This window comes from Myiozetetes cayanensis, unplaced genomic scaffold, assembly GCF_022539395.1.
Source record: "Myiozetetes cayanensis isolate MyiCay16 unplaced genomic scaffold, myiCay2020 scf2-11, whole genome shotgun sequence".
Lineage (NCBI taxonomy): Eukaryota > Metazoa > Chordata > Aves > Passeriformes > Tyrannidae > Myiozetetes > Myiozetetes cayanensis.
Genome location: NW_026087411.1, coordinates 80729220 through 80756614, shown reverse-complemented (window position 1 = coordinate 80756614; position 27395 = coordinate 80729220). Strand labels below are relative to the sequence as shown.

At 38.0% G+C, this 27395-nt stretch overlaps 1 protein-coding gene across 1 annotated transcript in view; it reads right to left on the bottom strand.

Moving 5' to 3' along the window:
• Window positions 1-27395, bottom strand: part of ME1 (malic enzyme 1) — a 160772-nt gene that overhangs the window by 12523 nt on the left and 120854 nt on the right. Inside the window, exons 7-10 of the mRNA XM_050314435.1 lie at window positions 26142-26251; window positions 17047-17144; window positions 15169-15282; window positions 1420-1525 (exon numbers count right to left, since the gene is read on the bottom strand). Coding sequence (XP_050170392.1) covers window positions 1420-1525; window positions 15169-15282; window positions 17047-17144; window positions 26142-26251 — 428 coding nt within the window. The remainder of the gene's footprint in view (window positions 1-1419; window positions 1526-15168; window positions 15283-17046; window positions 17145-26141; window positions 26252-27395) is intronic.

Genomic DNA, 27395 nt, shown 5'->3' with positions numbered 1-27395 from the left:
GCCCATTTATATAAGAGCCCATTATACACCTTGGTTTCTGGTTAAATCTTCAGTTGTCAAATGTTTGATGCATTTGCTTCTGGACACCAATAGTAAGAACGACAACTATCTTCAAATATAAAGTTAAAAAAAATGCTCATTGACTTTTTTTTTAATTGCAATTTCTTATACTGAATCAAGCTAAATTAAATCTTTTCCTTGAGCCATCATAGGCAATGAAATGTATATGAGGATTTGCTGAGCCAGAGCTAAGTAAAACATTTGGAGAAGGACTATCAACATATTTTCCCATGACTCTCCATTACCCTATGGAAGATACTGAATGGTTAATCACCCAAACCAAAAATCCCCAATATTACTTTCAATTGCTGTTTCTGATGGAAGAGCCTTCATTATTCAGAACTGGTAACAGCAAGTGACCTTGAGGGAGAGTCACATAGGTTTATATATAAAAATTAAACACAGTAAACACCATATTTCATAACAGCAAATTTTCCCTAAACATACACACACCTTTATCTATACAAATATCATGGATCATTCAATCTATTCTTCTGTTCCTCTAGCTTTTTCAGCCTTGCATTCTACTAAATAAATTATCAAGACCTCTTGGTCTTTGTCTTTATTACAGTCATGTCTTCCTGTAGCATAGGAAAACATAAATTTTACCTCAGTCATGATCACTGCAAAAGCAGATTTTACTGAACAACCATGAGGTCTAGGCATTGTCAGAAAGATGGCTCATAAAATGCAGGATAATTTTCACTGTGGCACTTTAGTTTTTCTAGCATCTGACAAATGATTTTACTAGCCAGATAATCTTCAAGTCTTACGTATAAACAAAATTATTCAAGAGTACTTGCAGTTCATTCCTGAAATTGTCACTGAAATACAATAATCAAACTACAGAAAGCTGAGTAATCTGTTACCGAGATGACAGTCCTGCAGCTTTTACAAAAGAAAAAGTCTTTGTAAAATCTGCATTTTCGTCTACATAGAGAACTGCTGGCTAAGGACCTAAATATGAGCGAAAAGAAGACTCAGACACAGCACACTCGATCACAGAGTTCAATATGTGTTTAGCTCAGCTTTGTCACTCTAAGTTTGAGGCTGTTTATTTTACATCCACATTAAATCAGAAATATTTATGAAGGTGGTAAGGTCCTCCATCAGATGTTTAAACCCACTTGGATCATCCGCCCTGTAAATGGGTGGCTCAGAGTAAAAGCAGTGTTACATGCCTGGATAGCTACTATTTGTTCAGTTGCTTAATAGAGTCCATTATGCACCCAGTGTTTTCTACAAACACACAAAGGTAAACTCTGTTCAGAGGAACTTGATCTTGTCCTCAGACAAAGCCACATCCCCATTTTTACTCAACAAAGAATAAGGCCATTGCTTTAAAGTCAAAGAAATTACCTATTAGCACAGTTGGCTTTATATCTCTAACAATATCTTCTAGATCCTTCATTTCAGCATGTTCGTGGGCAAAACGCTGCTTCTCAGATGTTAACGAGGCACGCCCCTGAGTAAGGAACAGGAAGAAAAACATATTTATTTTGAGTTTAATGGAACCTAGTATCCTGGGATAATCAGTTTACAAAGTATCCGGTTTAACACATCCTATTTTCGTTTCTACTTTTGCGTCTACCATATTAGACAAAATTACACTGTGTACAGTTAATGGGCTTAGGATAATTTAAGACTAATCTATTTCTCTAAGAAGTAGATAATAATTTTTCTTTAAATTTGTAACAGTTCTAGAACACCAGTCTATTAACAATTATATGAAAGTATCATTAATTTCTTCTTTGAAGCATTCTTAAAGATGTTTTACATGTTAACATTTAGTCAAATGCTTAAAATTACTAATTATAAAGCATAAATATATTTATAGAGCAAACAGTGCAGATATGCTGGGGAGGTGGGGAATGGATTCATAACTTAGCAACACAAAAATAGTTCCTCACAGCTTTTTCAGCTTTGCTCTTGTCTAAAAGTACAGAGACTGTATGGGGTGAGTATATAGACTATAAGGGGAGCCTAAATTTTGCTAGACATTGTTTAAGTCACTCATTATTCAGAATGGAATAAAAATAATTCTAACCAGATGTCTGGTGCACCGTTTTTGAGTTAACAAAATTGACTCAGCTGTGAAACAACTTTCGCCCTGATCTATACCAGCAATTTCCACCCACCAATGCCCAACAAGGTTCCCAAATGGAATATGATAGATGCCAGAGAAAGGGCTATAGAGCACCCTTGACATGGACTGGGCTGCAAAGAGGATTTGAGCTCAGTGTAGGTAACGTGGAGTGCAGGGCAAGAAGGGGCCAGAATTTTTAAAAGTTATATTAGTTATCTCAATCCGCAGAGCTCTGCCTGCACACAGGCATCTGAGAATTTCAGCAGAAGAGTTTAAAATGTGTACGCTTCCACCCCTCATTTTAGTCTCCTGCCTGCAGAAAACATCACTGCAAAAGCACTTCTCAAACACAAATCTAGAAGATGGTTCCAGCCCCTCAAACATCTTACAATTTCAGATGGAAAGAAGTAGATTAAACAGATTAAACAGATATATAGGAAAGTGCATGAGGAAAACTGAATGCTAAATGTAATTTTGCCCAAATAGCCAGAACAGATATGTCTTGGTTCCCCAGCCATACTCTTTCTAACTGATAAGATGAAAGTTGCTTTACTCTTGACTACACTAAAGTATTGGAACAGAATTCATTCCACAGTTTCACCAAAGTCTATGAATTCAACAACTTTGGCTCAATTTAGGGCTTTGGATGTAAGCCAGGATTAGTTTTTTAATGGCATTTTTGCTCCATTTTAACAAAACCAAGAAAGTTGATGGTACATGTCAGACCACAACTCCACAATTCCAACGTGTGGCTGTGCCAGTCCCATCACAGAAGCTCCTCTGCTGGTTCTGGGAGAGCCACTGCAAGAGCTGGTAGGCAGAAGAAAAGGTGGCTTTTCATTTCCAGCAGCAAGAAAAGCATTTCCATCCCAAGGGTACCATGGCAAGCCGCGGAAGGCTGTTATGTGGTCAGGACTGACTGAGCTGGTCTGCCACACAGGATGCCAGCTTCTCTAGGCTCATCTGTGATTAAAAGGAATTTCCAGAGGTTTCTGTTCTACAGACTTTTATGCCTGGATGGGCTTATGCAGGTCTTAAGTGTTCTCCTAGAGCTATTAGCACAGAAACGCTGAGACACGGGCCCTTGGTTTCCTCTGTGGATAAAACGTGAAATTCTCAGCCTCGAGGGAATGCCACAATATTAACAATTTTTGGCACATTCCTGCTTGAATCATTTCACTATGAATACACATTTTGCAGTCTGCCCTTTCCCAACATCCCAGCAGATGTCCCCACAGCCTGCACGCCTGCTTTAGACCCACCTCATTTTAAAGTAGGAATTTTCCTTAACGTTTTCAAGGGGAAAATATGAAGCTTATTTTTAAATCAGCAAAAAGCTTGTTGCTAGGAATAAATCAAAATACTAAAGCCACTTTTCATTCTAAACCACTGGTTGGTTGGAATCAAAATGTTCAGTGGAGCCAGACTTGGAGACAGATTTCCTGGGGAGCCAGGAGTGGGTGCTTTGGGCTACCATCAGATCCCAGGCTGCTTCTTCAGCTGGTTCCTTAACGGCTTATTGTACTGCTGTTGAGGAAGCTGGTTTTCAATCTGGCCTTAAAAAACCCCACCTCTGGGAGACTGCCTTGAGCTACCAAGAAAAAAGAAATCACTCCCGAGTGCTGTGAGCAGCTTGTTCTTCAGGCTGTAGCAGGCTGGTAGATCTGATCACCTCCAGGATCTGCAGATCTGACCAGATCATTTGGGAAAGGTGACCTTCGATTTTTTCCACAGTGAATAGCAGCCAAGAGGTCAGGCTGACATCTTAGTGGATAAAAATATTGATATTCTTTCACTTTTAGTCAAAACAAATAAACAAAATCCTTCATGAAGTAGTTACTTCTTCATACAGCTTTATACTTGTTTGGCTTTTGAGGAGGTACTTCAATATTTGAAAATTAAGATAATGACAAAGCTGTTAAAACATTTATTGATGTAGCACCAAGGATTTAAAGTCCTGACATTGATGATCACCTCTCATTTAATTAGCTACAAAGAAGTACTCAAACAGTAAGGATGAGATCCACTGCAACATTTTTCAGGCCACTAGCTAGTGAGATTAGTACTAGCCAGATGGATCAGGTTACGTCAGATTCACTTCTACCTTATCTTAATTTCTATCTGCTCTTAATTTCACACATGAAATTCTACCATAAAAAAAAAAAACAACAAAACAAAACAAAAAAAACCAAACCAAACATCCTCCGCCCCCCCCAAAACAACCAAAGTCAAATCCTAAACAATTTTAAATTTATTTATTTATTCACCTTTGGTCTGAATTAGCTTGATCCCATTAGTCAGAATGAATCATGTCTCCAAGTAAATATTTTGCTAGTATATTAACTAAGAATGAAATATTCAATTATGTGGCTTAGGAAAAATAACAACAGTGATGTACATAGAGATTTTTGCTTGGAAAATGCTTATAAAAGAAATTCTATAGTTAGAGGGTTTTTAATACATATTTCAAAATAGATTAGAATTATGGAATGGTTTGGCTTGGAAAGGTACCTTTGAAAGGTCATCTAGTTCAACTCCCCTGCCATGGACAGGGGGACCTTCCACTAGGTTGCTCAAAGCCCCATCCAACCTGGCCTTGAAAACTTCCAGGAACGGGGCAGCCATAGCTTCTCTGGGCAACCTGTGCCAATGTTTCACCACCCTCATTGTAAAAAAATTTCTTCCTAATATCTAATCTGAATTGACCCTTTTTCAGCTTAAAGCTATAATCCCTTGCCCTGTTACTTCATGCCCCCATAAAAAGTCCCTCTCTAGCTTTCTTGTAGGCCCCTTTTAGGCACTATAAGGCTGCTAAAAGGTCTCCCCAGAGCCTTCTGTTCTCCAGACTGAACAATCCCAATTCTCTCAGCCTTTCCTTATAGGAGAGGCATCAGAAACGTATTTTAATCACTAATTCGGTGATCCTAAAAGAGCTACATAACACCTCCCTAAAAACTGTGTCCAAGATTTCAAGACCAGGTGATTTGGTTACAAAACACCACTAATTCAGAGGACAGTGCTTAGGCAGTAATTTTTTTCTCCCCAGATTGACAAATTCTTAAGTTCTGCTCTCTACTAAGTAGGGAGGTGGCAGCAAGAGCATGGTTAGCTTTCCTCTGTGCCCTGCCAACAGGGCAAGCAATGGCTTGCAGGAAGAAACTATTCCGTTTTGTAAATGTTAACCTCAAACTCAGGGGTTGCCAGTCCACTTAGTACAAGCTTCCAGACATCCATCCCTGAATGCTTCTAGCTGGAATAAAAAATTACAGAGGTTTTGTCAGTCAGCAGCAAGAAGAGGATGGAGCTAAAATGCAGAAGTCTCAATTCTACATTTGTGTGGTTTGCTGTCTTGTCTCCCTGCTGACACTGGAGAGATGCAACGTGGATGAACCTGTCAGTGTCGAGCTGCTCTGACTAAAACATCTTCCAGAAGCGCAGAGCCTGTCTTCTGACATTTCTATTTCCAGCCATGGTTTAGCCAGCTTTTGTACTCTGGCTGCTAGGAAATGAGCTGTGGAGGATCAACACAAAGCAGCATAAATCAGAAACTGCTCTGGTCTTCTTGCATCTCCATAATCCTAAGATACTAGCATCACACACAGCTCACTGATATTTCCTTTACTCTTCTAAGAGGAAAAAGAAAATTATTTGAAATACTCCATCCTAAGAAAGAATTTGAATGAGCTCTGGTGTATGAAGCTCTGAGTTTTAAGTAGAAACATCATCTTCAGTCACATTTGGATTTCCCTTCTAAGTCCACCGTCTTGCTCTTCTGGCATTATTAAAAATTCATTCACTCAATGAAAAGGGCTCAGAAAAACCAGTTTAAAGACATGCCTTTTTCAGTACACCAAGCCTCCATGCAGTCTCATTGTTTCTCTGAAGGACTTCAACACTTGCCAAATGGGAGAGATTTTTCCTGGGGTTCTTATCAAAGGATGTTATTGCACTGTTGTTCAAACAGCTATATGAAGACTTATCTAGGCCCGACATCAGCTGTCTCAAGTTGTATTATGTTTCCTATTACATCTAATATATGTAGATGTACATCAAGATATATGTATCTTTCCTCCATCAGGTGACACTCCCCAAATCCCAAAAGGAAGTTTTTCACAATGAAATCCACAGGTGAACTAAAAGATTTAATGGGATACCTGGGCAGCTATTCACAGGGGAAGATACAAACTCAAAACTCTTTCAATAGAAAGAAGGAGATAAAGTTAAAAAAAAGAGACTGTGTGTTCTTCTTGCTTTTACTTCCCAAATGTGTTCAGCATCCCAAGAAATAAATTAAAAAACCACCTTTCCTTCTATTTTGCAATGCTATATATTCTTATATGATTTTCTAACTTTTATATAATAAGTAATTTGCTAGAGGCATTGTAATAAATTTGCTTGAACTAAAAAAACAAAAAAGCAAACAAACAAAAAACCCCAAAGAAACCCACGAAAACCCAAAACAAACCAACTTACAAACTATTAAAAACTGATGTATTATGACAACATTCATGGTATCTTTAAAGCATAATCAGACTGCCTGAATGAACTATACAACAGCCTTTCACAAGAATGCTGAAGGTTGAGAATATTAATAACACTCAAAAAGATTAATAAACTTTAAGTCCAAAAACTCAGTGAAAATTATGGAAATTACTTTGGAGGAGAAAAGTATTGCCTCTATCCCAGTATAATTCTGTACCAAGAAACGTATGGTATAGTTTGGATTTGAACAAAAGAGAGCAAAACAGCCTGAAAACACATACATTAGAAGTCACTGTGGTATCTCAGATGGAAAGTAATATGAGCTAAATCCTTTATTAGCAGATTAATTACAATGTGGACTGTGTTAAAACAGCAGATGAAGTACAGAGATCAAGAAACAACAGCAGCATTCTCTGATCGTGACACTATGTATGAGAGATCGTGGCAATCCTAAATGGAACAGATTCCCTAATGAAACAGAGGAATTTGTATTATATATTATTAATACATATATTAAAACACAGTCACTTGGACAACAGGACTTTTCAATTCGAGGAGCAAAAGGAAGTAACAGGAGTCAGTATTTAATAGTTTTATGAAAAAATTGCTCATATGTTGGTTTTGAAATGGAAGTAGTTTTTAGTTTTAGGGGAGGGTTCTGAAGTTTTTAGTTTTAGTGTCTGATCAACAGGGACCAGGTTCCAAGCAAATATACATCACAGTTTTCACAGAAAGTTACTCATATCATCATATTATAGCCAAATTGAGGCTCAGATAACAAACAAAAATGACCCATCAATAAACCCCTGAGAAAATTCACAGAAAACAGCTGTAAAAACAGGAGGCTAGACTGCACGGCAGACATCTGTATGGGATATTACAAAACAGGAGGCAAATCTTGCAAATATCACCAATGTGCAGTCTAATGCCACAGCCCATTTGAGCTGGTTCTGATGGGGCTGCCCCATGAGCCAGAGCTGAAGAGCAGAGCAGCTCTACACCAGCAAGGCAAGAGAGGCAGGGCTGGAAGCTCTGCACGAATTGCTCTTTCCATCAGCTGGGAGGCAGCTGTGAATAAGCCAGAGCACCCTGACGACTGCACTGTCCCACATTCAGGCAGCGCTGGCACTCGTCCCGTCTCACAACCAGGGAGGCACAAATCTATTTATATAAACACTTGCCTCCATTTGACTCTGTCAACTGCAGCTTATTTAAGCAAGAGAACAGAGATCAGTACACAGACAAATTAATAAATTCATTGGAGGCTCTTAAATACTGAAGACATGCGAACCAGAGAAGACATGAGAACTGTAGACTAGAGAGCAAAGCAGTCCATTAGTAAGTAGAGTATTTCCAACTGCAAATGTTTTGGGTTTATTTGAATTTTTCCTGTGAGTTTCCCACTGCACGGTTAAGAGCAAAACAAACAAAAAAGCAGCTGTGAAAAAAAAATGTGGTTAAGAGTCATGGGAGAAGGTGGTGAAACATCTCCCTTTTGGAAAATGGTGACCACATGGATTTTTATCTCTTTCATCACAAGTAAATCCACGGTCTAAAGGTTGTTATGAACCATCTCGTTCATCCAGCTCTAGGCAGGGACTGCAGACAGCGCTGGGAGCTGAGGGACCTCCTGGAGAGTCCAATAAAGTCATGAAAAGGAAGGGATAGAAGAGGCAGAGAGAGCAGGCTGAGACGGGACAGGCCAGGCTGCCCCCCTAGCCAGAACTACAGGACTGCATCAGGTATGAGGAGTCACAAAATGCAAAATAAAAAAGGTGGAGGTATGGACATGGACTCACTGGTCAGTGGTTAACTGAAGTCCAGTTCCTGCAGGTGACAGGCACTCCTGTGCCACCTCATTTAGGAACCAAAACAGCAGAGACATACAAGCCCTCCCAAATCCCTGTACCAAGGCTCTAATTATAAAGTGACTGTGCCTCCTAATCAGTCTCATCATCTAACACCTAAAGGTGAAGAGAACACATTAAGACCAGAACAGGCAACTCAGACACAGAACTAACAAACAGTTTCAAATGTGTGAAAAAACCCATCACATTCTGAAGAGATAATGTCATAATGGTTGGCCATTTCATACCAATAATTTAGGTAAGAAATGTAATTCTGGTGTTGACTTTAAAACACATTGTTAGAAGATTAGGGCTGTTTAAGTCCTGTAAAACTTATAAAGTACCCTTTTCATGTAAATAAGCACACATGGTTGATGGGTTAACAAGGTTAACAGGAAAGACAAAAGTTATAAAGACAATTATTTCAAGAAGATAAGATCTGAGAAGCAGAGCAAATCACAAAACCACAGAGCAACTAAAAATTAAGCCAAACAATCATTCATCTCAAAAACAGAGCATGAGCGAAAGAAATCATAAACCATCCAAATTAAGTGCCTATCTCATCAGTACATCTAATGTACACAGCGTCAAAGAGTTACATGCTAACAAAGTTAAAAGATTTTGATGGTGTCTCTTTTAGAGAAACACCCCACCAATCATCCTTTTGCCTTGTTCTCTCTTGTTTTCATGCATTACTCACCAAGCATGAGTAATGTTCATGAGTTCAGAGACAAATTAACGTGTTTCCTTTTTGCAAAACTTATACTTCATATAGAATACAATAAATGAAAAATGAAAGTGCACACATTGATTCCCCAGACATCACAATAACTGACAAAGCAAACAAGGATTGCTTCACTGGGATGTTACATGAGTAAAATAAGGCAGAAACTGCTTTGAGTGATTGTCGTGCCTCAGAGAAACCCAAGGCATTGCATCTTTGCTAAAACACAAATCATTTTTTTTTTTTGGCTCAAAAGGTCATAGCCAGTTGCAGTCAGCCATAAAAGAACTGATCAAGAACAGAATTGTCAGAATAATGGACTGTTGATAAGAAGAAAGCTAGAAACAATCAAAAGTTAGCAGAACAAGGAGTTAAAACATTAAGTGGTATATAAAAGTCAACATTAAAACCATTATCAAATTAGTCTCTAGAAAGAAATAGAAAATGTTTCTAAAGAGTGATTATTGACAAAACAATAAAAACAAATCAGTAACAGTCTGGATGGGATTCAGTTCAATATTACAATATTTAGTTGTGAGCTCTGAAGACTCTTTCACTTGTTACATGAGATCTGCTGACTGTTATGGAAGCAACCACACCAATATGGCACTGAAGTTCTGATGTCAATCCCAAATATACCTGTTTTTCTTCCATTATTTTCTAAGCAAAGACATGAACTATGTATGTACCCAGCTTTGATCAAACCATAAACTTTAATCAAGGTCATATCCCCTGCCAGTTAATTAGTTGTGAGGATCTCATCCAAACAAGATTGCCAGGGATAATGAAATGGGGGAAGGAGGAGGGAAAATGAAATCATTTTATGGAATTATCTACAGGTTTACCTGATTATTTTAATTTTAAATAATTAGCACCACAGAAACTGGTAAACTCTTGGGATCTATTTCAGTCCTCCTCTTAGAAAGATTAACATTCCGAGGCCTTCAACCATTAGACCTCAGTGGCTGTTCTTGTGCTTGCCATACAGGGGATAAGATCACACATCTAATGGACATTTAAAATACAAATCACTTGACTAGATACAAGTATTACTGTGCTGAACTAGAAAGAATAGAGTACAAAACTGTCAAAAGCAACATCGCTCCATGTTGACATACTCTTTAAAATTAAGGATAACATTGATGTCTGTGCAAAGGAACTTCTGTGCACTAGGGATTATGTGGCATACAAAAACCTAATGCTCCCTTGAAAATTACAGACAAACTTCACCACAAGAGAAGCATGTTTGGCAACCCAGGAACACTCCCATCAGCATGTCCATCCTCAGCACAGGAGCAGCCATCCTTGGCAGAGGGTAGGGGGGTTTCTACTGAGTCCTTTTAAATACTAAGAATGCCTTATGTTTTGCAACATATTCCTAGGAAGTTCCAAGAACCATCTTGCCTACCCTGTTCTTGGTATTGCCTTAAAAAAAAGAAGGAAAATAGAAGTCTTTGCAGCACATATTACTGAAATGCTTGGACAGTGGTGAACATCATGAACGTCCTGCCTCTTCTCAGATACTTGACACAAAAGAATTTACTGTCTTTGAAGTTCATGGGTGAAGATTTGACCACTAACATAGCTAAAAATGACACTGTAACAGCTTTAAAAGAAGACACAAAATGTGTTGCAATTCGTGTGATCAACATTTATGCAATTTGTGTGATTAACAGAAAAAAGTATGGGAACACTGAGAATATGGGAATGGAAAGGAATGTGGAAGACATAACCCATCAATGTTTTTATATAGGTAAAAATTTAATAATCAATCAGAGAGAATGTGATCATGGGACAGAATTCAGAATTAAAGATGAGTCCCAACTGCTTATGTATAATCTTCTGTACAGGGTCTGGCTGAGCTGGACTTCATTTCCTCTCAGCAGCCCTCACAGTGCTGTGCTTTGCACTGGTAGCTAGAAAGAGGTTGATAACACACCAGTGTTTTGGCTCCTGCTGAGCAGCGCTGGCACAGCACCAGTGCTGTCTTGCCAACATTCACCCTCCATATCGTTTGCTGATAGGAAGTAGAGAATAGGAAGCCTTTTTTCTCTGTGCTTGTGAGCACACAAACTTGTACTTTTGCTTCAGTAAACTGCTTGATCTCAACTTACAAATCATTTTCCATCTTATTTTTTCTCCACTGTCCAGCTGAGAAGGGGAGCAATAGAATGACTTGATGGGCACCTGGAATCCAGCCAAGGTCAAACCACCAGTTTTTTAGTGGCACCCAATGTGGGGCTCAATCCCATGACCCTCAGCACTGCCTGTTCCTCCTTCTTCACTGACCTTGCTGTCTGCAGAGCTGCTCCTCTCACGTGTTCTCACTCTGCTCTTCTCTGGCCGCAATTTCATCTGTGCAATATCCTTATTTCTTTCTTTCTTTCTTAAATATGTTATCACAGAGGCATTACTAACGTTCCTGATGGGCTCAGCCTGGGCCAGCAGCAGGTCAGTCCTGGAGCTGTCTGGCATCGGCTCTACCAGACATGGGGGAAGCTTCTGGCAGCTTCTCACAGAAGCCACCCCTGTAGCTCCCTCCCCCCTCCCCTGCTACCAAAACCTGGTACATCTTCAAGTATACAACAGTGCAAAAGCAACTTTAAAAGTGTCTTTTAATTAAATGTTAAAATTTCTATTTGAATGCATTAGGATACTTAAGACAGTGCATTTCAAAAAGTCACATAGTTTAACTGTGGCAAAATTCTAATGGTATTATTATCTGCAAACCTTCCTCACCCAACTTTGCAAAACAATTAATTTTGACTGGTAAAAGCATTCTGAATAAATTTTGAAAGACCAAACAACAACCCCAAATGAATATCAACAACACTATAAGGTCTCTAGAATGTAGTATAGAACACGACTATAGACAGCATAACAAACACAGCCTTCATCACCAGCTCTTTCACCACAACATAGCAGAAAAGCTGGTCATCAGACTTGGTTTAATGAAAACAGATGGTTCCCAAGGGGGAGGGGTATAAAATTAACAGGAAAATGAAAACACAGCTGCACTTGAATTAAAATTAAAAAGCCACAAAGGACAAATTCAGCAACAAAAGCCTGATAAGTGACTTCGTGGCAGCTTTTGAGGGTGGTGTAAGAAGAAAAAGGTGGAAACTGCAGCGAGGTCAACAAAAGTTCCAAGGCTATTTTTCCTTTGGTTAGAAATGGTTGCAATACTACAGAAACCAGATGAAAGGAGAAACAATGTTTAAATCTATAATCACACATTGCAAAATTAATGATCAAAGGACAGCATAGAATATAAATGATGTAAAAATTACTTTCGTTGGACAAAGTAATTGCTGAGTCTTAAGAGATTCTTTTATTTCTCACACTGCTAAAGCAACAGATCAGAATATTTATAGGACTGAAAAAGTCTCACTGCTTCAAGTAAAATTCTTTTGGTTAAGCAGGTTTTTGTAAACCAAAGCTGAAAGGACTCTCGTTGAACAGATTTCTGTTGATACATGTCCTTAGCAGTGTGTCAGTTTAGTTTATGCAGAAGTTGGTTAAGTGGTGATCTATGCTGTAGCTTGGCAATTCTTACCTTTGCAATAATCAAAAGGTTGCTAAAAATAGAGTCCTTCGCTCGTACAGTTTTCTCATAATTTTTCCCCATTTTACTTCTCTTATCTCATTTCTAAGAATTTGGAAAATCTTACAAGCCTTTCTTTTCTGCAATCAGCTAAAGCCAAAACAATTTCCTAAGCGGACTTCAATCACAGGCCAGAAAAAGGAACCAGGAATAGCTTAATTATTTATTTTCTGTACATATTATTTCCTGACAGTTAAATCTCAAGCCTCAAGAAGCTTACATTGCATTTTCTTTGTATTTTCTTTTTTTTTTGGGGGGGGTAGGGCATTTTTCTTTTATTTTTCTTACTTTTCAGGGGAACATTTATCTGCAGAAGAAGCCCAGAGAGGACTTACAGAGCCTCTAGACCAAGAACATGCTTCCTTATGCCCAGTTCAGGCCTTGCACTGACAGATCTCCAGCTTCTAGACCCCAGCAGGCTCTTCACACAGTGGAGCAGTAAGCACCCACGCATTCTCAAGCCCCCCAGGATGGCTAGACAGGAAAATTGGTGCTCCCAGGTCTTCCAGGAACACAAGCAACGACCTGAAATGTGCACTGTCGACTCCTGCTGCTTGCGTCAACATCTGGCCACAAATTCAGCCCTAATCTACCTCAGACAGCTGTTATGTCTGGCTATCACAAACAGTTCACAAATATACTCCAGGCAGAACATGAAATTCAGTGGACTGCTTTTTGGACAAAACCCAAATTAAAGCTCCACCAAGAAGAATAAGCAAGGAAAGGAACATCGAAGCTGTGTGAGACACTGATTAGTTTTGGCACTGCTTTAGAGCACAGAAACTAGAAGGTGGCGAGGAAAGAATGCAGTCACCAAGTCACTAAAAATTTAGAACCTGTGAAAGGAATCGGTTGCTACTTACCAAAAGCAACAACCCAGCTTCTCAACTGACTAGCAAATTAGCAGTGAGAGGTGTAAAGAAGCAGGGAGAAGAAATGAGGGAGAGAGAAGAAAGGCTGGTTAACCACCTCGACCGGACAGACATGCAGCCGAGACCTGTTTTGCTGCCTTAGGGCTGGGAAGGTCCTACACTTCAGCCCCTGTCAGTTTGTTCCCCTAACAGTACCAGGAGGTGATTTTAGTTCAATTGTATTATTTGATAATCCCAGTCTCTAAGGTGGAAGAAATGGTGCAACACATCCCTCTTCTTAGACAACCTCGAGGTTTCAACAGCCACAGACAATACACAAGCCTTCAATTATCTATATTTGCGCACAAAATCACTTTAAGATTATTAGATGAAAACAAAAAGGATTAAAAACACTCACTAAAACAAACAAAGAGAAAAGTACCAACTCTCTCCCCAAAAAAAACCCAAAAACAAAAAAAAAAATCCCCAAAATCCACAAAAAACCAAAACACCTGTGTCCTAGATAATGGCATTCTTCTGTACCTGATCAGGCTACTTTTGTGCCTTCTGACAAGGGATGTCCAAGATGACTTTAGAAATACTCTCCCATCTCAGAGTCTATGAACCTACTATATTCCCTTTAACAGGATGAGTGAAAGGTGCTGTGATGCTGTTCAGTAAGCCAACAGATACTGACTGCAGACTGCATCCTCCTGATGCAAAGGTATGTGAACCACAAAAGATCTTTCACATCAAATAGCTAAAGAACGCTGGGCAGGAGTGTGGTACCAACAAAATGACCACAAGTACTGCAAACCAACTGGCAAGGTGAAAAAGCAGAGCCAGCTGGCCTCTCATCCATTTCCTTTAAGTAGCTCATAAACTATTAAATGCATAACTACCTTTAAAACATACCAGTTTCTTTATTCTGGCACATGGAATTCATATGTTTCTTTATTTTGGCACATGGAAGGAATGAGGTAAGGGTGACTGATGAAGTCTCTCAGCAGCTTCAAATTCTGACCAGTGTTGATAGCACTGCAGACCACAACATCTGCAACATGAGCTATATCACTGTGCAGAGAAGCTATTTGTTGCAAGCCATCTCAGTTCTTGCAGGAGGATGACTTGCCTGCCATCCTAATAATGTATGTATATGTCTTTCTGCAAGACCGTGCTCAAAAATAGTAGTTCACATTAACATGGGAAATATTAAACCCCTAAGTTGAACATTTCTATCTTTACACATTTTTTAATGAACTGCTGAAAAATTCTCTTCATTGTGTGCTCATCCCTATGAGAAATAGAGCAGGAACTCCAAGCATAATCACCCCTCACCCTGAAGTAACATGGAAGTCTGTCATTAATTTAATAAACTTCAGAAAAGAAAAACAACTTGCTATGCCAAGAAAGATATATTGTTGCAGTTGCTTTCACAAAGAATATATTCTTGACTTTATCCACAGAGTGCAAGCAATATCATGATATTTGAAGGAACAATAAAATCATATTACCTTTACTACTAATCCTTTTGAGTCAACCAACCATACCCTTTTGGTAGCTGCATCTTTGGAAATCCCTTCTTTTTCCATAGCCATTACAATGAGGTTTGCTATCCCTAGTGCAGCCTGAAGAAAAACAAAACAAAATAGTATAAAAAACAAGAAGTAAAAGAAATCCCCTGCTCACTTGTCTCCTTTACCCACTATTTTAGGTAAGTTTTTTAATTTCATTAAACAATAAAACTGAATAATTATTTTTTCATAAAGTAAACCTAATGAACTGTTGCTACCATTTGGTAATTAGAAACCGTAATGTAGAAAATAACACAGATAAATCTTATATAGATAAATCATAGTACAGATAAATCTTCAGATGGCACTTAGAGTGTGGAGAGTGCGATAAATGTTTAAACTAGAAAATGCTAGAACTAACATTTATTCCACATAATAATACTTACAGCTCTGGAAGTGTTCAAGGCCATGTTGGATGGGGTTCTGAGCAACCTGGTCTAGTGGAAGGTTCCCTGCCCATTGCAGCAGGAGTGGAACTACATGATCTTTAAGGTCTCTTCCAACCCAAACCATTCTATCATTATATGATAATAATCTCAGAATGTATTAAGTGTTTTTTCTTCTTTGAAATTTTTGTAATTTAAACCAAAGGAAATCACAGTCCGCATGCCAGAAAGTAAAACACAATTCTAAAAGATCTTTTGCTTTTATCTTTTTCGAAAATGTTCATCAGGAGGGTAAGTCTCCTTTTACCTACTATTCATTTATTTTGTAACTCTAGACTTGGCTGTGCTCCCAGTGAAAGCAGGGAAGAGAAGAACTCACTTATCAATGTTTTGCTGAAATGTGTATAATTCTTACTGGATTTTATAATATTTCATCCAGCAGATCAAATGTCATACAGGTACAGATTGAAAACCAGGCAACAAAGCGAGCCAAGAGACCACTCAGTCTTTCTGATTACCGACTCATATACATATATATAGGGTTGATTCTGTTTCTTGTTCACTGAGAATCAAGTGAGATTCCCTTTTTTTCATTAAGAAATAAGTAGTTCTATTAAAACTTTGCTCCTGCAGGAGGGATGAAATCTACCATTACCTCTTTGCAGTATCAGGTGCACTGACAACACTAATAAAAAAACACAAACAACATTAGACCATGGATTCAACCAGGGGAAGGAACTCCAAAGAGATGGATAGTTTGGATTCATCAAGTCATGGACATGTCAGCCATGGATGCAAGTAGTTCTGAAAACTACAGATGTAACACCAAATATTTAATGAAATTAAAGAAGTCTCCATGGGGTTGAAGACTTCATGCAAGAGATGATAAGCCACACTGTAGATAAGCACAACCTTCACTTGTGTGTCAGTGGCTTAGAAATTAATACTGAAAAGTTAGTATTAAAAAAAAATGTGCATAAGATCTTCAGAAATGGGTGATCTTGATATGCAGAACACTGAAAAACTGTATTCAATGACAAAAAAAATTCAAAGGGGCACTGCTTCCTACTAAGTAACATTGATTTATGTAAATATGTTTTCTTTACTTTCTCTGATGTATTTCCTCATCTTTCAAAAATGTTTTGTTTGCTTATACTAAAAGCAGTTCAATAACTTAGAGCTGAAGAGCTAAAACCTGAAGTTCTGAAAAGAGAACAGATCTCTAAAAAATGTCTTATGAAAAATACAAGGCTTGAGCAGATGATCAGAGATTTTTCTGTAAGTTCACCTTTGAACTAAAAACCAGCTTTCAGTACGTGTTAGTGATCATTCTACCCGTTTAATCATCTTGTTAAGTGGACATATATAACTTGATTAAATACTAAGAAAAATCACCATAGCACAATTTTTTGTGACGCATAAAAATACATACCTCTCCAGCTCCCTGGAACAACACCGTGTGATCTGACAACCTGTTCTTGGTAATACGCAGAGCTGCAAGGAGACCTGCAAGAGCAACAGATGCAGTTCCTGAAGAGATAAAAAAAGAAAAAAAAAAAAAGAGAGAAGAATAAATTTGGTTATTCTGGACACAATTACAAAACATTACATTTTAAATTATTCCACAGTGTCTTTCGGCCAAAAGATACAGTTAGTGAGGGTAGTACCAAATAGTTGAGTGGAACTGGGGTTTGCTCTACTTTGTTCTTATGAAAGTTAAATTAAGTGGGAATAACTTCTGAGTAACACAAAATTAAATATGATCAATTAGTTCTACCAGATGGGTACAATAGCTTTAGCATTCAAACTATTATAGAATACTCTGGTTAGGACCCTTCCTAGAAGGCAAGGGTGTGAGAGCCCAGACAGATGTATTTTGAAGGACTCCAGATACTGAAAATTAAGATACTCGTTTCATTCTTAAAATAAATATACTCTAAGTACAGTAAAATACAAGACTAAAATAAAACTTCATTTCTCATGGAGAGGTGGTCAGAGTAGATGAACAAACTGAACATTTACAGAGAAGCAAAGCTAGCTGAAGGAATAAGGCCACCTTATTTAACACTCCAATCCACTGTGAAGGGAGTTTCAGCTTACTAGCACCTAAAACATTGGAGGTGCTTTTTAAATCTATCTTTGAGTTATGCTACACAGAAGAAAAGGCTAACGTTTAGTTTAAGACTTAGCCTGTGGAGGCATTTCTTCTCCAAATCAGAACCACAAAGAATGAGATACCTGTCTCTCTTTGAATGAAAAAGTTTGGTCTTCATTGTGAGAAACAGCTATTAATAAAAAGTAGGGCAATAAAGAGAACTCAAGCAGGCATCAAACTCAAACTTGTTCACAGGGGCAGGATCAATCCTACTTCTGTGACTGCTTTTGTGTCCTTGTCTAACTTGTCCCCAAAGTCTTCTTTTGAATGCTCTTATGATCTCCTCAGAAAGCTATTCCAGTGCTTAACTATACTTTTGGTTAAAAATTTAAAATATAAATGTTTCTTTTCTTCTTCTTCTTCTATTTTGGTGTCTTATCTACTACTGGAAAACCTGTTATTTTGTCTTTGCAACTGATGTCCAGTTCTGGGAAAAGAACCGAATCCTTCCTTCTCTGGGCAGCAGCTGCCACTGACTGACCTAAGGAAACCAAAGATGAGGCCACAGATGATTTTGAGAAGCCTGCAAGGACTTAAAAGGAGAATATTTGCTGTTTTCTACAAATCTATTCCTGATCACCAGTGCCCAACTGCAATTGCCTACAAACCACATGGTTGCTTTTGTGGGGTAAATTCACATTGCTACTGATTTTTCCTTCATAAAAAGTGTCAAATAGGTACAACAAACCCTCCAAAAGTGTGTGGCCCAGAATCTGCACATTGGACATTTGCCCTCAACATGCAGCTCCCTTAAATTTGCTATTTATGATTTTACTTTCTCATAAACAAGACAAATTTTAAAGCTGAGAGAACAGTAATCTCTACATTAAACTCCAGGAGGTGCTCAAAGCAGACATTCATATCACAGGCACACAGACCATTGATTTTCCAGGACATGTAGGAAAGGGACTAAAAAACCAGAAGTAATAAGAAGCCTGGTACTGGATAAACCTCTCCTTAAATGACATCATTTGGGTGTTGAAGGCTGGGTTTGAATCTGTATTTCATAGGTATGATCATCTGAGTTTCAAGAATGGTTACTTTTTCAAAAATAAAAGATAACGCTTAATAGAATTCAACAACACATTTTAAAGTTAGAAAGTCACTTTTTGAAGTAAATCCACCTGAGCAGTTAAAAAACATGCCTTCAGAATTAAAAAGTTTGTTACGTGCTTTGGATTATGACTTTTCCCTTCAAACATCAGAAATACAGGAAACCTCGTTCTCAGCCCTCTTAATGTTTAGACCATACAAATTTGGCATTTTTAGTTATTTAGTAATTTTTATGACTTGTTCTGTCCCTCATTTCTAAATAAAAATATCTTTAAAATGGTTCCTCTGAGGCATGCCTTTGGGAACAACAATCATCAGGTTGAGACACTTCCACCCCACAGTCTCCAGCTTGTTTCTTTCCCAGATGAAATTAATTCTTCCTCTGGCAAGGGCCAAATTGGCAAAGACCAAATATGACAAAATAGAGAATTTAGAGTGTGCTCTCAGTTTCCCTTGGTACTCTACCAAACAATCGCCATAACCAGCAAGAAAAAAAATCCCATTCTCTCACTGGATGCAAAATTCTTTCTTCTGTTTTATATTACACAGCTATTCTTGTAGGGGAGGAGAAGGAGAGAGCCTACATAACGCAGCTTATTCCTAAGACCAGCAATCTGATCTCCTGATAAAGGAAGGCTGAGCTGGAGCACTGTATGGTCCTGTTTCCAGCTCTAGAAGACAAAAGTTGTGGTCACCTCAGAACCCTGCCCTCATCAGAGGACTTCTCAGAGAGCCATGAAAGCTGCACTTCAAACTGCTTTCTGGTGGAACACCATAAATTTATAACAAATGGGAATGCTGGGATACCATCTTATCTTCATGGCTGATGTGCTGTTGCTAAGTTTGTTAGCCAGAAAAAGGTACTGCAGTTAAGTATTACCAGTTGGGATACTTTTACGTTGCTATACCATCCTCTCTTTTAAGGAAAAGTAAAAGATATATGAAACATAAATGAAAGACTACATTGGTTGTGAGCAATATTTTTCATTGATTATTTGCATGGGATGAGAGCTACCATTACCTGTATGTTCATTATGAGGCTGATTCAGAACAAAGGTTGTAAGAGCAATACATAAAGGCTTAAATTTCTCTCAAATCACGATTTGCACAGTACTGCTCTAGAAAGGGTATTTAAAAGCAGTCCACACCAATTTTATTCAGCCTTTTGATTCTAAAAGGGATAAAGACCCAATTTATTAGATTACTGAACCCACTATCACTGCTGCTGGCAGTGGCTGTCATCACTCCTCGTCAGCAGCTTCCCTTATTCCTTCCTACTGAAAGGGGGGCACCGTCAGCCTGAATAGCAGATCTGTTTAACCGGAACTGCTCTGACTAACAGCATGGCCTTAAATTTCACCCTGAATACTGACTTAAGTTTTTGAAAAGAATCAAAATGCAATTCACATCCATCTGCTAAAGCCTAACCACTTCACGCAGACATGATGAAGCAGAAGTAGAACTTTGCTGCTTTTCTGACTGTCATCGCTATAGGAAGGAGAGATTTGACTTGGCCCTCTCCTACAGAGCACAGGTTAAATCCTTTGTGTGAAGAATAAGATAAACATTGTTCATGGATATGATTTTGAAAACCCATTCTATTTTCCACAAATTTCTAGAAGAATAGCCAAAACAAATTTAACAAAGAATATTTTTCTAAAGCACTGTCAACTGCTGTGACAGCAACCATTTCATTAATAGTTTTCTAGGACAGTGAGTCTTGTAAAAATACAATAGATGTGAAATTTCAAGGTATACTATCCTGTACCAAGTCTTTATTTTCAGCGCAAGATTCTTTAGCCTTAGTTATTACTGTAAATGTGCAACTGAGCAGGAATATGTCAAGGGAAATCCAATGGCCTTTTGGGGTTGGCACATGATAAATGCTTTAGAGCACAGAGTATTCTGTTCAGCAGATACATAATTGAAGACAAAAAAAGGGGGAGAAAGCCCCAAAAGATGAGGAATAAGAACTTCATTTATATTGGATGTAATTTAATTTAAATTAGCCAAAAATGGCTTATGGCACTGAAGCATTTGTCCATTATACAGTTTCAAAAAATAAAACTTGTAATCAAGTATTAGTAGTTCCTTTATGTAATTTTACCTACCTCGTCTTAAAAAGCTAGCAAACAAGAAGAGGGGAGAACTTTCTACAGCACATCCTAAAATCTGAGGTATTCATTCTGGACTAAAAGATTAGGAAGTGGTAAAAGTAAATTTCATATTTCTTAATACAAAGCATAACAGAAATCACATGTTAATACAGCCAGTCATCCAAACAGCACTTCACAGAGCGCCAGGGAAGAAGAATATCCATTCTCATCTCCTAGACTTACAGGAAAAAAGGTGAGAGTAAAGACCCTATCAAAAAAGGTGTAATCTCAGTTGTTAGTGAGGCAAATGCTACTGCTGTGGGTAGTTCAAAAGAACCCCTTTTCAAGAGATGGAAACTCCTTCTCCTTACCATGAACTGGCTTCTCAAAGCTTTGTGTGTGCACTGCCCTGCTCTGCAACTGCAGCAGTCAGGCAGCGCAAAGCAGTGAAAGGCTCTAGGAAAGTGGAATGTATCTTTTTTAAAACATCAACCATTTGGAATATTTGGAAAGGGATATAGAGTACCAGCAGCAGAGGGTGGCTGTGACTGGGAGGTCATTTGGTGCAACAACTTGCTCGAGCCGACTGCGAATGGATTTCTTTTTTAAACCCATAATGAGAAAAAAATGAAACAGAGGAATATTTGTACATACATGTACTTGTATATACACATGGAAACTTATACAAAAGCTACAGTGGGGATTTAGTTGAAAGCTGAAAATACTGATTTCAATGTAAATTTACCACTGAGTAATGGAGAGGTGGTATCCTGAGTATACTAAAAGAGAAATACACTTTACATAACTCTACAGCATATGTATTAATAGTTGCGGGTTTTTTAAAATGTTTTACTCTAAAAATCCCAGTGTACTTCACTGGTAAGCAAATGTCTCTTCTTCTTATGAAAGAAGTTTTCTACAGTTTGCACATGATATCAGAATTTGAGATATACAATATCAATATACGAGCTATTGCATGTCATTCAACTTTGCATTTTTCAAATTCTTGGTCAGAGAATGAATTGGAAACCCCATGCCCACCACAACCACAACAACAAACCTTAAACCTTCTTTACAATTCTATTTCAAGAACTGGAATTTCCAGGTACCAAATGTATACTTTTTGATGTTAATGTTAAAAAGAATTAAATCTTAAAAAGCAGAAGGGTTGTGACAGAGAAATTCTGATCTCTGAGAATAGCACTGACTTAATGTTGAATTAGTCACAACGTCATTTCCAGGTATAATTTTCCTAATTATTCAAATGGTAGTCTGGTGATTTAGCATATATTTCAAATCAAACTACACATGTAAAATCAAACAATAATCTTAAGTTATATGGGCTCTACATTTTTATTTTAGGTTTCTTTCTTTTCATAAAATGTTGATGCAATTAAACAGCACAGCTGTTAAAAACTAATGACATCTAAGGTCATGATGAATACCGAAATTAATTCCAATCCAGTGCAGTCTCTCCAAGTAAATATTTTTGTTGGCATAAAATATAGTCTCTGTGTCCATTACTGGGGGAAGCATTGTGGGCAGTGTGGGACAGAGAAACACTTATTTTATGTAAATTGGCTTGTACTGCAGAAGTTTGTCAATTTTAAAGTACAGGAGTGGGGAAAAAGATTAAAACAATTTAAATAATTGACCTGCATAGGGGTAGCAAGGCTAGAGAAATTTATATCACTATTTGAAATGTATCCACATTGGCAATGACTACAAGCAGCTATCACATGATAAGCACTGAGAGACCCATATAAAACAAATGCACCACTCTAAAGATGTGCAAACATGCCTTAAGCCACTGACTGTACTTGAGTAGCAAAACCTCTTTCAAAAGACCCACCAAAATCAATTGGGTGTGGAAAGGGAGCACCATGGCACCCTGCACTGCCCCAGCTGGATTTGTGAGGGGCAGGCAGGTATGGCCCGAGCTGATCCCACCTGTAAAGCAGGACTTTAAACACTGCAGTCCTGGCCCTGTACCTAGGACTTCTTCTTCACTAGGTTTTAAGAGACTTCTCCTGCAGCAAGAAAGGGAATCAGATAGTTTCTCTAAGGAGATTTTCAAACCATGGATCCCAACCCTGCCTCATTCTAGAGTGATCAAGAAGAGAACATCTTCCACCTCGATAAAAAGCTTTGTTTGGCAACACAGGCCCCAGTTCTTCTGCCATTGGTCTGGTCTCATGCAGGGATTGGAGAGAAAAAAAGCCACATATCTTATCTTCAGGAAAATTCCACCTTTTCCTTATGACTTTTCCTTCCTAAATATATTGGAGATGAGCAAAACTAGCAACCTGATCTAATTCAGGGATTTCTAACTGTTGTGAAGTTTGTCATAACAAAATTAATTAATATTCCTCCTACATAGAAAATCATTATCAAAACGCCCTCCATTCTGGAGAACATTAGTTAGACAGAACCAGATAAAAGTATTTGTTTTAAACCCAAGGTTTTCACTGATTTTCTTTTCCAAAAATAATTTTAGGTATTTCAAAGAGGAAAAAAAAAAAATTATCAAGTTGATTTGTGGTCAGAGTAAAACCAGATACGAATCCAAGGAAAAAAGTGAATATTTTCTCCCTAAGGAAACATTATTGCTATTGTGTCTGTAAAAGAGTATTTTGAAAATATAAATACAAAGAAATTATCATAACTACAGAGGGAAGAAATTCACCACCCATCCAAAACCAAAGATGCTTTCTAGAATGCTAAAATACAAAAAATTGTATTATTCCAATACAGATTTATAGCAGTTAGTCAGAATCCTGTTCACCATTGTTCCCAATTCCTTGAGTACAGAGAGGGGATGTAGGAAAAGTTACAAAGCTTTTTCCAAAGTAAATCATGTGACCTTACTGTAGCAGGGATGGAGACAAATCTGTTTCCAGAAATTCTTAAATATGTCTACAGGTGACCCTTAATGGTCAGTCTCTAGTAGTTCCATAAGATCAGTGTTTTGGTAGCCTTTTTCCAAATGTTCTGCAATGGTGGCACTTAGGGACATGGTGACACCCTGTAAATACCTGTGAGCTAAGAGAAGGCAACTGCATTTGTCCAAGTTAGTACCTGCAGATGAGTATGCAGCTTTCCATGTTTTCTTTATCTTTTACAGTGTCTGTCAGAAGTCAGGATCATATAATAGCTTGTTTGGATTTGAGATATTTAATGGTTCTTATTGCATCACTAAGATTTATAGGAATTCTTTCACTGGATATCCTACGGCAAGGAAAATCCTCCTGAAAAAAGACTTTCCATTAAACATATTAAACATTTCTTTTGATCTTAAAGTAACTTTCTCTTAAAAATATTAAGACTAGGAGAAACTTTGTTTAAACAATCATGTAAGCACTATCTTCAGAAGATGCAGGCAAATTAGATGCAGTGCTGCGTTTCTTTGCTTTTATTGGGCTGACACTACTTGTCAGCTTTAGGGCTCTAGGGGTAGAGAATACTACTTACAAACAGAGAAAGCCACTCTTTCAAGTAGTGTGGAAAAAATAATGCCATTTAGAAACTGAAAATCTCTAAGGACTGCTAAAGAAGTTAGCACCACCCGTCCTCATGTAAATTGTGAGGTGCAAGATCCTTAGGGTTTTTAAAATTGGAAGAGAAAGAGAGATAAAAGATCACTGGATCTACATTTGGGCTGCTATTCTACTTCCATGTTATAGGGGAAGATGACATCCTATGAAAATAAAGTTACTGAAGGTGATTACGCAGCTGGGACACTTCCTTCCAAGGTGCATGAGAGAGAACGTAGTGGTTTGAAAATGCAAATAAAGACACAAAAGACTTTGGCAGCTAAGTTTACCCATAGTTGGTACACTTCTGCTGAAAAGCTTCCCTTCTATTTCTTTGAAACCACATTCTAGTTGAGTCTCTCTTGATTTGGGCTAAGGACCTTCGCCCTGAAAGGAAAGAGAATTCCCTGTAGGAGCTGAGGCTCTACACAACCAGGGAAACTTCCAGATGCTGTTTGGCCTGCTGTATTGGACTGTTGTAACCATGGCTATAGTCAGATCCTGCAGGGTAGAGAAGCATCATGCTTCTTACAAAGGGAAATTACATTTAATAATTAGTTAATTTCCCATCTGGGAGGTTGTCCTCCATAATTTGTTTCAGATGCAAAGTAAAACTCAGCCAGGCTTGTAACGGAAGCGTAGTTCATGTGGCCAGCCAAAACCATAACACCAGAAAGACAAGGGCTATTTGAATCCATTGCCATGCATTGAGTCCCTGAAGTAAGACCTAGACCCCAAGCATGACTCAAAATAACAAACTCTGGTATACTCAAGCTCCTTATGGTTGGCTTAAAGTGTCACTGAAAACCGTGAGAAATGAAGACAACAAAACTCCCATTTTTGATCCTGTCACTGCTGAGGACCTCTATCTACCCAAGGGAACAGTGGTAAGAGACAAATGTGTGCCCAGGGCCTTCCTCAGGTACCTCTCTGCATCAGACTTCAGCCTCCTCTCAAGGATGGGAGCCAGTGCACTTACTGCCCTAGAGAAAGTTATTTTCTAGTGCTCTTTTCCCAGCAGGATATAAGGCAACCCAAGCAGTAGCTTACACCACTTCCAGCCCTGCTTGTCTGTCTTTCTGGGAGGGAAGGGACAAGATCCCTGTCTAGATTGAGCACTGGGGAATCCCCCTCACTGACATTTCCCATCCTAGATATTTTCCGTTTGCCAGCTGTACAAATGATTCAGATGGGAAAACAGAGTCATCTCCCTCTAAAACTGAATGAGACTGTGAGGAAAATTACATGAATACTTAACTGAGTTGTCAGTTTAAGAACTCAAATACAGTCTGACCTTTATCAAGCCAGTTGCATGGAGGAACAGTGGAGCAGTTGTCACTGTGGTGACAAAAAAACTGAGGGAAGTACAGTCCAGGCTTGAGCTTTGACATTTGCTCAAAGACCTGAAGTCCATAATGTATATGGTGAAAGCCATTCATGTACTAAAATATTTTAAAAAACCCCAAAGACTAAACATCTAAATAGAGCATGAGGCGTAAATGAGAAGGGAAAGGTTAAGAGCAAACACAGCTCACCAGAAACCCATGCTGAGGAAACCCAAGGCAAGATATGACCTGTACATCTACAAATATCACAATAAAGCTGATATATTGATTTTCCTCTGGAAATTAAGTCTTATTTTTCTGGCTTGTGAGTACATTATTTAAGAGAAGAGTAAAAGTCTGTTTACCTTGAATATCATCATTGAAAGTGCAGTACTTGTTTCGGTACTTGTGCAGGAGGCGGAATGCATTAGCATTAGCAAAATCCTCAAACTGAATGAGGCAGTTCATGCCATATCTAGAAAGACAAAAAATTATTATGCATTACATTAAAAAAAAAATCAAAATTTTAAATTAAAAAGCTATTAACATTTGCAGTCAGATTTTGCTTCATACATCTACTGATATGTTTCTGTTATATTTTGTGTCTTTATGTTCATATAGATTAACTAGAAGGCATAATTATACTACTAGTAGTATTTACTCAGTTCTAAGTTATGAATAAAAGATCAGTGGAGAAAGCCTTCATCTCTCTGCAGACATCTCAACAGAAGACTTCACTGAGAAATCAGCTAGTGAACAAAAAAAAGTTGGTCCCGTAAGGAAAATAATAAAAAGCTAATACATTCAGAACATGGATTTTATTTTATTGTCATTATGCAGGTCAGAACCATGTAATCACTCACAACATTTTGCTTGACCATTCTTATTATAAAAGAAGTATTGATCAAAGCTGTGGTTAATCTAGACAAACAATAAACATCCAAGAACAATTTAAGGAAGTAAAGTGATAGCTGCAAATTTGAATCAAGTTACACATGGCTAATATATATTAAAATTTTGTGCATATGCAAAAACAAGGCTCTCTACATTTCTTACATCTCCTGTTTCTTAAATAATATGCTAAAAATCAATATTGTCATCCATTTTAATGTTTTCTTATCCTTGTAGCTAACAGAACAATGCAAAATTTAATGTCAGTTCATTAGTGTACAATTTCTAGTATAGGTAGTTGCCTATGACAACTTCAACAGGCACAAGAATGCTCAAATACATCTAAAATGTATAAAAGAGAGGACAAAGGAGTATATACATGGAAACATCCAAGGTCAGGTTGGACAGGGCTCTGCTCGCTGCAGATATCCCTGCTCACTGCAAGGGATTGGACCAGATGGCCTTTAAGGGTCCATTCCAACACAAACCACTCTACTATTCTATTATTCTGGTTTTTGGGGGGGGGTTGTGTGTGGGTGTTTTTTTGTTTGTTTGTTTGTTTTGGGGTTTTTTTTGTTTGGTTTTGGTTTTGTTTTGTGGGGGGTTTTATGGTTTTGTTTGGTTTTTTTGGGTTTTTTTTGGTGTGGCATTTTTTTCTTTTGTTTTGTTTTTATAAAAAAAGGGAAGACTCCTGGTACTAGACTTGTTTGCCAATATCTAACAAGTAA